General features: G+C 59.1%; 2 protein-coding genes across 2 annotated transcripts in view; one reads left to right on the top strand and one right to left on the bottom strand.

Annotated features, from left to right (window-relative positions):
* The window catches only part of ABHD12B (abhydrolase domain containing 12B), a 6,160-nt gene extending 1,786 nt beyond the window's left edge, over positions 1-4,374 (top strand). The window contains exons 3-13 of the mRNA XM_010004300.1: positions 652-754; positions 857-976; positions 1,259-1,289; positions 1,461-1,506; positions 1,599-1,728; positions 1,953-1,993; positions 2,251-2,330; positions 2,503-2,585; positions 3,165-3,243; positions 3,875-3,999; positions 4,353-4,374. Of these exons, the coding sequence (XP_010002602.1) occupies positions 652-754; positions 857-976; positions 1,259-1,289; positions 1,461-1,506; positions 1,599-1,728; positions 1,953-1,993; positions 2,251-2,330; positions 2,503-2,585; positions 3,165-3,243; positions 3,875-3,999; positions 4,353-4,374 (860 nt within the window). The remainder of the gene's footprint in view (positions 1-651; positions 755-856; positions 977-1,258; positions 1,290-1,460; positions 1,507-1,598; positions 1,729-1,952; positions 1,994-2,250; positions 2,331-2,502; positions 2,586-3,164; positions 3,244-3,874; positions 4,000-4,352) is intronic.
* A 602-nt stretch (positions 4,375-4,976) lies between these two features.
* Positions 4,977-9,531, bottom strand: part of PYGL (phosphorylase, glycogen, liver) — a 14,014-nt gene continuing 9,459 nt past the window's right edge. Inside the window, exons 13-20 of the mRNA XM_010004057.1 lie at positions 7,788-7,889; positions 7,563-7,710; positions 7,403-7,461; positions 6,611-6,752; positions 6,255-6,462; positions 6,041-6,175; positions 5,400-5,466; positions 4,977-5,165 (exon numbers count right to left, since the gene is read on the bottom strand). Of these exons, the coding sequence (XP_010002359.1) occupies positions 4,977-5,165; positions 5,400-5,466; positions 6,041-6,175; positions 6,255-6,462; positions 6,611-6,752; positions 7,403-7,461; positions 7,563-7,710; positions 7,788-7,889 (1,050 nt within the window). The remainder of the gene's footprint in view (positions 5,166-5,399; positions 5,467-6,040; positions 6,176-6,254; positions 6,463-6,610; positions 6,753-7,402; positions 7,462-7,562; positions 7,711-7,787; positions 7,890-9,531) is intronic.

Below are 9,531 nucleotides of genomic sequence, written 5' to 3'. Positions count from 1 at the left end.
GCCGGCGGGCCTGGTGCTCCTGGCTGCGTGCCCTCCTCCTGGGGCTGCTCCTCAGCTACACCTCCGTGCCCATCCTCGTCCGCCTCTTCCCTGCCCTGATCTCCAAATTTGTCTTCCTGAACTTCTGTGAGTACCATGGGATGGTCCCAACTGGGGGACTGCTCCTCTCCAGGGATTCAGGGGGTTGGGGAAGGAGACCACCCCTCCCCCCTTCTCCAGGGATTCGGGGGGCTGGGGGAGGGTCCCCAAAACACGTGTGAGGTTGCACCCTCTCCTTGCCCTGGGCTTGCAGTGGGGGCTTGGAGGGACCTTTCCCCTTGGTGCCTGGGGTTTTGCAAGCTGTAATGGCGCGGGGCTGCCGACCCTGTTTACTGCTGAAGGTTGCAACACATCTGGGCACACGCAGCATCGACAGGGCTGGAAATCGGGGTTGGGAGGAGGTGGCAGAGGGCTGTGCTCGCCTACCCATCCCTGGGCTGGCTGGAGCACTCCCCTTGGCTTCCACACAAACTGTTTCAAGAAAAAAAAACAACAAAACAACACAACACGTTGCTTCAGAAAAAAAAAAATATTGCAAAACCAAACCCCAAAACAACCAGCCCCCCCCCCCACCTAAGCTGGGCGTGAGGGTTGATGTGATTTCTCCCTCAGTGACATTTCCCTTCCTCGCGGACCTGCGGCGGCCGGAGCTGCTGGTCAACAACACTGTCAACCTGTACCTCGACACCGAGCCGGGCATCACAGTCGGCATCTGGTGAGTGGGGACAGGCCCAGCATCCCCACTGGGCACAGCCCTGTGGCCTTGTCCTAAAGCTGGGGGGACATCCCCGGGGTAACCCTGCTCTGACCCCCCCAGGCACACGTTGCCCGGCAGCAGAGGGGCTGAGGCGCAGGGCAAGGACCAGCACTGGTACGAGGAGGCCCTTGGGGATGCTCATCCCATCATCATCTACCTGCATGGCAACGGGGGGACCAGGTGAGTGGTTGTGAGAGTTGCTGGGGGGGCTTGGGACCCCAAGGGGTGCCTGGTGACTGCTGCTGAGAACTAGCAGGCTCAGTGCAGCAGTGCTGTGGCAGCGGTTTCTGACCCGCAAGCTGAGAAAAGTCCCTTTGGGTTAAAGGAAAATGGCAAAACCCACCCACCCCAGAGCATCCAGCTCTCCCCTTCCTGGAAGAGCTCATCCCAGTGGGACCAGTGTTGGAGGGAAGGGTGCCTGGAGCCCCCCTCCCTCAGCTTTAACCTCCCTTTCCCCATCAGGGCTTCCAGCCACCGCATCCAGTTCTTGAAGGTAAGTGGTTCCTTGCAGGGGTGACAGGGACCCGCTGGGGGTGAGGCTCACGCTGGCTCTGGGGACCCAAGAGGCACCCTGTGCACAGTGAGCCTGGCCATGCTGGGGGTCCTGGGGGTGCACCCCCCCTCCCCAACCCAAGGACATCATGCAGTGCTGCTCCTCTGACAGGCGATGGGGGCTGCTGACTTCCACATCCTGGCTCTTGATTACAGAGGTAAAATCACCTGCTGAGTAACCACCCCGTCCCCATCTTCCCAGGGCTGGCCACCCCTGCTGGGTGGTGACACCAAGCTGTGTCCCCTGCAGGCTATGGGGACTCCAGTGGGCACCCCACGGAGGAAGGACTAACCACGGATACCCTGGCACTTTACGACTGGGCCAAAGCGCGGAGCGGGAACAGCAGCATCCTCTTCTGGGGACACTCCTTGGGGACAGGGTGGGTGCAGGGCTGGCCTGGGACCTCACAACCATCCCCAGGCTGTGACACTGCTGCCAGACTGGTGCCACCTGGGGATGGACCAAGGGGTTGGAGCAGCTTCTTGGTGGAGGCACCTGCAAAGCAAAGCTCAGGGGACAAAGCAGGGAGGGTCCTGAGGGTGCTGTACGGCCCTCTGGGGACATCACAGCTGCTCCCCCTCACTGTCACCTCCCTTCTCACAGGGTTGCCACAAACGCAGCCAGGAAACTGCAGGAGGAGCGAGGTAAGGGACAGTGGGGCTGGGTTGGCCCCTTGCCATGTCCCCCTGGCACTCTGTGAGCCCCTGTTGAGATTTTGGGGGCCACAGAGGAGCCGGGCAGCCCTGTCACCTCGAGCATCAGGTGGGGTCAAGTGGCCATCCCTGCCCTCCTCAGTGGGACAGGGGCATCTCGACCTCATGGCTGCTCCTGGGACAGAAGCCCTGGCAGTGCCCTGTGCTGGGACATTCCCCCCGACAGCCATGCCCTGCTCTGCCCTCAGGGATCCAGGTTGATGCTGTTGTCCTGGAGTCACCCTACACCAACATCCGTGATGCAGCTGCTCACATCCCCGTCACCAAGGTGAGCCTGGGGGCTCTGCCCACGGTGTCCCCCCGTGGTGTTGGGTTGGGGGATCTGCCCACAGGGTCCCCCAGTGGTGGCAATCCCACCCACCCAGGGCTCCTCCCCAGCAGAGGAAGGGTACAGCAATCAAAGCCACCACTGAGCACCCCTTCAACTCTCTCCCTGGCAGATCTACCGCCAGTTCCCAGGCTTCGAGTACCTCGTCTTGGACTCACTGGCCCTGAACAACATGTTCTTCCGCAGCGATGAGAAGTGAGTGCCCAGAGGGAGGGTGTGGAGGTTGTGGGGATGATGCTGGGACCACCCAGCCAGGAAGGCGCGGGTTGGACATGTCCCACCGGGCAGTGCCCACGCTCTTTATTTTACTCATCCTTGCCCAGCTTACTCATGCTTTAAAAGTGGGGTTTTTTTGTTTGCATAACTTCAGATACCAGTGTTCCTGGTGAGCAAAGTCCATGAGCCAACCTCCTTTGGTTCAAGTGTGACGTGCTCCGAGTTCCCACCACAGAGCAGCAGATGCTGTGGTGGCAGGGTCCTGCCCCTCCGTGGCTGTGGGTGCCTTTGCTAAAAACCCACCTGCTTCACCTGGGTGTTTTGAAGCTCGAGCACCCTGTTTTTGGGGCTTGGGGGTGGGGGGAGAGTTACTGGGGTGCTGCTGTGCTGGGGTGTGGGCATCACTGATGTGCTGGGACGGCTCTGAAAGGCAGTGCCTGGGATGGGGTGTCAGGGTGGTTGTGGGGGTTTTAGCAGCACCCAGGGTGGCTCTTAAGTGTCTGTGGTGACTGTGGTGGCTCTGGGGTGACTCCTCGGTGCTGTGCTTGCTGCCTGCAGTGTGAAGGTGCTGGCCTGTCCACTGCTCCTCCTGCACTCAGAAGAGGATGCTGTGGTGCCGCTGCACCTGGGCCGCAAGGTGGGGACCATCATCACCTTGGGGTGGGCTTGCACAGGGGTGGGTGCTGGCTGCATCATAGAGTCACAGACTGGTTTGGGTTGGAAGGGACCTAAATAACCATCCAGTCCCAACCCCCTGCATGGGCAGGGACACCTCCCACCAGCCCAGGCTGCTCCAAGCCCCATCCAACCTGCCCTTCAACACTGCCAGGGATGGGGCAGCCACAGCTTCTCTGGGCAACCTGGGCCAGGGTCTCACCACCCTCACAGCAAAGAATTTCATACTCAGATCTCATCTAACTCTCCCTTGTTTCAGCTTAAAACCATTCCCTTCCACCTTGTCTTCTCCCTCCCTGCCCTTGTCCCAAGCCCCTCCCCAGCTTTCCTGGAGCCCCTTCAGGCACTGGAAGGTGCTCTAAGGTCTCCTTGGAGCCTTCTCTTCTCACAAGTGCTTGAGCACCACAATCTTTGTGGGCTCCTCTGGACTCACTCAAAGAGCCCCATGTCCTTCTTGTGTCTAGGGACTTCTCACTTAACCTGTTTTTGGGGGGCCAAAGGGGAGGTAGCAGAGGGTGGCCAGGCCTAGGGTGTCAGGAGGGATTTGGGGTCTCCTGTGCATGCTGTTAACCATGTTTCCCACCTCGTGGCAGCTGTTTGAGATGGCACACAGCGCCTACAAGGACAAAACCAAGGTGAAGATGATCACCTTTCCTGAGAAGCTGGGCCTGGGCCATGACTACATCGCGTTCAACCCGGAGTTGCCTGCCCTGGTGAAGTAAGTGCTGCTCTGCAGCAAGTAGGGGGTGGTGGGGGTGGCCACAGAATGAGTCTTGGTCTCTTCTTCCACGGGCCTCTTCTACCCTGGACCTCTTCTTCCATGAGACTTTTCTTCCACCTGCTCCTCCCCCTCCTTCTGTCTCTTTTTGGCATCAATTTTTGAGCTGCAGTTGCTGCCCTGAGCCCATCCTCAACTCAAGTGTCATGGGGAGGTGGCCCTGGGGACAGCCCCCAGCTCCTCTTTGCCCTAAGCCCAGCTCAGCCCCATGTCCAGTACTCAGAACAATCAAGATCTCCAGCAGCACAGGAGGGTGGGAGACACAGCGTAAGGTTTATTGCATCTTGTTGCAGAGACTTCTTGAACATCAAGTGATGCCAGCTGCTGGGTGCAGCAACCATGAGCACTCCTTCAGCCCCCCACCCCAGGAACCCCCCCCTCTCGTGGCACTGAACTTAACTGCTGTACGTAATAAACCACCAAACTACTGAGAAACGTCCTCACTGCCTCAAGGACACTGCGGGTCCCTCGGGGGCTGGAGATCCTGCTGCCAGCTCCTGGGGCAGCAACATGCAAGAGGTGGCTGGGAGCATCACCATGGGGTAGGGATGGGGGTGACTCCAAACACCCCTTAACTCCACACACCTCCCCCCAGCACTGATGCCGTGGGACTGCGCCCCAAGTCCTGCAAGGACTCATCCAGCTGTGACCAGCTGTGCTGCCCACCCTGCCCTGCCCACAGCCCCACGACCCCCCCCCGATGACACTGTTTATTTTTAGCCCCTACGCAGCAACACGGCGACGCGGTTTCACTTTCCCCGCGACATTTATCTTATCAAAACCCCACCCCCTCCCCCTTCCCTGCCCCTGGGAAAGCCAAACAGCAGCGACACAGACTAGACAGCAGAGACAATGTTAGGTGCTCACGTGTGTGTGTGTGTGTGTGTCCCCCTCCCCAAGGTGGTGTCTCCAGGCCCCTAGGCTGCTGTGCCATTGGGGGTCTTGTCCTCGCCCGCATCCCGGGGCTGGTTGGGTGGTGGGATCTTCAGGTCAGAGGGCTCCACGTGCCAGATGTCCCGGGCGTACTCCTTGATGGTGCGGTCGCTGGAGAACTTGCCGGCGGCCGCGATGTTCCTGATGACCATCCTGGTCCATGCCTTGGAGTTCTGCAAGGAGAGCGGGGGCGGATGGTGTTGGCTGGAGGGTGCCACGTTGGCCCCAAGAGGGGCTTTCTCACCGTCTATGTGCACAGCCCCACCTAGAACCCTTCTCCAGGTGGGATGCTGGGCCAGGACTCCTCTCACCAGGACCCCGTATATGTTCACAGCCCCACCAGACCCCAAATGGGATGTGGTGTCCCCATCACAGCTCCCCCACCTCATCCCCAGGCGGCCACTCACCAGGTAGAGCTCGCTGACCTTCTCCTGGCATTTGACATAAGCCTCATAGTCTGCAAAGACTTTAAACCTGGAGAAGTGATGAAAGGAGGAGTCAGCGACAGCAGAAACGTGGAGGTGGGAACACAGTGGTGACCTCTGGCTGCAGCATGTGGGGCTCCAGCTGCCAGATCTGGAGGTTCCTCCAACACAAACACTTCAGACAGACCCAACTCCCCAAGCCAGGTTTCAACAGAGCCCTGCCAGCCCGTGGGTGCTGCAGCAGGGGCTGGACAGGTGCCCTGGGAGGACACACCCTGTGTCAGCTCACCAGGAAAACATTTCCCCAGTGCAAACACCCCCAGCCCTTAGCTGATTGCTCTGGCCAGGGAAGGCCTTGAGATACCTAAAACCACCTATCTTGTGCCAAGGGCTGCAGGCCTGGATGCTTCTTGGCCTTAAAGTACTCCAGGCTTTAATGTGCCAAGTGTAAAGAGCCTTTTGGATCCATAGAGCATCGACTGCTCTTCCATGTGCACAATATCAGGGCCAGAAAATGGGACCTTATCAGCCAGAGGGTGGATGGTTGGTGCAAGGGGCTGCTCTGCACCGAGAGTTTGGTGGGGATACCCAGCCCAGGGGATGGATGGCATCCCAGGCCTCACCGGTCATGGTGGAAGAGCATGTTGACCACGTCTTTGAAGAGGTCAGGCTCCTCTGGGGAGAAGAAGCCACCCTTGATCTGGTCAACAGCTTGCTTCAACTCGGGGAGCTGGTTGTAGTACTCCTGGGCATTGTACCTGGCAGGGAAGGGTTGATATGAGATGGTCCTGCTTCAGCTGCCTGGGGTAGCACCCCTATGGCATCCCCAGCCCTCACCCTTCCCTGTCCAGCTCCGTGACGTCCTCCACCCTCATGCCGAAGATGAACAGGTTTTCCTCTCCAGCCTCCTCAGCCATTTCCACGTTGGCCCCATCCATGGTGCCGATGGTCAGAGCCCCGTTCAGCATGAACTTCATGTTGCCTGTGCCCGACGCCTCGGTGCCTGCCGTGGAGATCTGCTCCGACAGGTCGGTCGCAGGGATCACTGCCAACCAAACACACGGACACAAGGGGCTCATGGAGACCAGCTCTGGGTTTCAACTGTGCTGAAAAACGTGAGACCTGCTGTCTCGCAGCGGTGGAGCCGTGGGCAGCCATGGGGTGGTCCCCACACTGTGCCCCACATGGGCTACCTTTCTCTGCCAGCGAGACCCTGTAGTTCTCCAGGAAGATGACCTTCAGCTTGCTCCCCACAACGGGGTCATTGTTCACCACGTGAGCCACAGCGTTAATGAGCTTGATGATCATTTTAGCCATGTGATACCCTGGGGCAGCCTAGGAGAAAAGCCACGGGTAAGCCCAGAGGGGCTGGTGCCAGGAGCAGGCGAGGAGCACCCAGATCCCATGTGCCCAGGAAAGCACGCATTCAGCCCTGCTCCCTTCCCTCATCCAGCTCACGTGTTGTGCCACCAAGCTTTTCTGGGCTCGCATGACTAACAGAACCTTGCTTGGGTTGAAGCCAACAAGTGCTGCCTCAGGGCTTCCCAGAGGGCTTTGGAAACACAACCCCAGGAGAACAACTGCACCCAAATCTCCCTGGGGCACCCTCCAGTATCTGAAGGGGCTACAGGAAAGCTGGAGAGGGATTTCTTACAGGGGTTTGTAGTGAAAGGACAAGGGGGAAATGGTCTTAAACTGCCAGAGGGGAGATTTAGGTGAGATATTAGGGAGAAATTCTTTGGTGTGAGGGTGGTGAGAGCCTGGCCCAGGTTGCCCAGAGAAGCTGTGGCTGCCCCATCCCTGGCAGTGTTGAAGGGCAGGTTGGATGGGGCTTGGAGCAGCCTGGGCTGGGGCGGGGTGTCTCTGCCCATGGCAGGGGGGGGTAGAACTAGATGATCTTGAAGGTGCCTCCCAACCCATTCCATGAGTCTATGATTTCCTCAAGGACTTCCTCCCAAAACACCTGAACCCCTGACCCAACTTACCTTGCCCCCGATGATCACTGTCCTTGGCACAAACAGCTTTAGGGGATCCCTCTTGATGCCTGGAGAAGACAGCAGTGTGGTGTCAGCCTCTGGCTTAGGGGGAGAGGGATGCTGCTGCACCCCCGGGCAGCCTGTCCCCTGGTGGCAGGCGGTGGCTTACGGTTGTACATGGTGATGATGTGCAGGCAGTTCATCAGCTGCCGCTTGTACTCATGGATCCTCTTCACGTGCACGTCGAACATGGAGGAAGGGTTGATCTTCACTTTGTACTCCTTCTCCAGGTACAGCGCGAACTTCACCTTGTTCTCCTTGGGTGAGGGGCAAGGAGAATGTCAGCCCCCAGCCTGGCCTCCCCTGCCTTGTCCCCTCTGCCCCCACCCCTCACCTGCTTCACTTTAGCAACCTCCCGGATGAAGAGGTCGTCATCCACAAACTCGTGCAGCTTTGTCAGCTGGCTCAGGTCCCGCACATAGTCCTCCCCTATTTTCTGCAATAGGAGGACAAAGCACAGGTTGACCATGGGATGGGGATGGTCACCTTTGTTGGACACACAGCTCCTGCCTGGCAAAGCCAACAGTGCTGGAAAGGCAGGAGCACAGGGCTTGGATGAGAGGGAAGCAGAGCTTGAGTCCAGAGGAAGCCACAAAAATGAGCAGAGGCTGGAGCAGCTCTGCTCTAGACATAGGCTGAGGGAGTTGGGGTGTTCAGCCTGGAGAAGAGAAGGCTCCAGGGAGAACTTAGAGCAGCTTCCAGTGCCTGAAGGGGCTCCAGGAAAGCTGGGCAGGGGCTTGGGACAAGGGCAGGGAGGGAGAGGACAAGGGGGAATGGATTTAAATTTGAAGAGGGGAGATTAAGATGAGACATGAGTATGAAATTCTTTGCTGTGAGGGTGGTGAGACCCCGGCCCAGGCTGCACAGAGAAGCTGTGGCTGCCCCATCCCTGGCAGTGTTGAAGGGCAGGTTGGATGGGGCGTGGAGCAGCCTGGGCTGGTGGGAGGTGTCCCTGCCCATGGCAGGGGGTGGGACTGTATGATGTCCCTTCCAACCCCAACCATCCTGTGCTTGATTTAAAAGCTGTAGATGGCTGAGGTTTGAGGAGCACCCCTCAGGTGTGGGAAGGGTGGGAGGTTGTGCTGTTACCTCAGCGATGAGCTCGGCCAGCCCCGGGTTGCAGAGCAGGAGCCAGCGCCGCGGGGTGATGCCGTTGGTCTTGTTCTGAAACTTCTCCGGCTCCAGCGCCGCAAAGTCCTTGAAGCTGTGAGGACAAGGAGAGGACACCCTCAGGCTCACCCCCCTGGCACCACCGCTGCCGCCAAGCCGAGGCTGATCCACCACCACCTCCCCCTCCCTGGGCTTTACACTTGAGTCTTGACTATCTCGGAGTGGATCTTGGCCACGCCATTGACAGCGTGGGAGCCGACGATGCAGAGATGGGCCATGTTGATCCTCTTGGTGCCTTCCTCCTCGATCAGGGACATCCTCCGCAGCCGGTCCACGTCGTTGGGGAAGAGGGATGCGATGTGCTGCCGGTGGAGGTGGGAGAGGAGGTGAGCAGTGCTAGCTTTTGGGTGTCCCACCCAGCGGGTCCCGAGGAGGGGGCCAAAGCCCCGTCCTCAACATCCCATGGAGAGTGGCTTCTGGGAACATGCATGGCCAGTTTTTGGGCCAAAACCACTGGCTGCGGGATGGTGACAGACTGGTGGGACGGGCTTTCCTAGACACAAGCCTCCCAAAATACCAGTCAGAGCCACCTGGCCACACACCCAACATCACAGGGTTGTGCCTCCTCTAATCCCAACTGCACAATGTATGCCACCCCTGTCTCCCTCTCTGGTGAGAACTCCCACGCTGCCCAAGGCACTTACATCCAGATGCCTCTGGTTGATCTCATAGATGATCTGCAGGTGTCTGGGGAGCAGCTTCTCCACCAGGTCCACTGGCCAGCGCTCCAGGGCTTCGGGGAGCACTGTGTGGTTGGTGTAAGCAAAGGTTCGCTTGGTGATGTCCCAGGCCTGCCAGGGCAAGAGCTGGTGGTGAGGGTGGAGGCAGCTCCAGGTGGGTGCCAGCACCCACACGTAGTCCTCCCACAACGACCGCCAGCGTGGCTGAGCCAGCTCCCCCAAATCCAT

This window comes from Chaetura pelagica, unplaced genomic scaffold, assembly GCF_000747805.2.
Source record: "Chaetura pelagica isolate M959 unplaced genomic scaffold, ChaPel_1.0 scaffold141, whole genome shotgun sequence".
NCBI classification, from domain to species: Eukaryota; Metazoa; Chordata; class Aves; order Apodiformes; family Apodidae; genus Chaetura; species Chaetura pelagica.
This window is presented reverse-complemented; position numbering and strand designations above follow the sequence as displayed.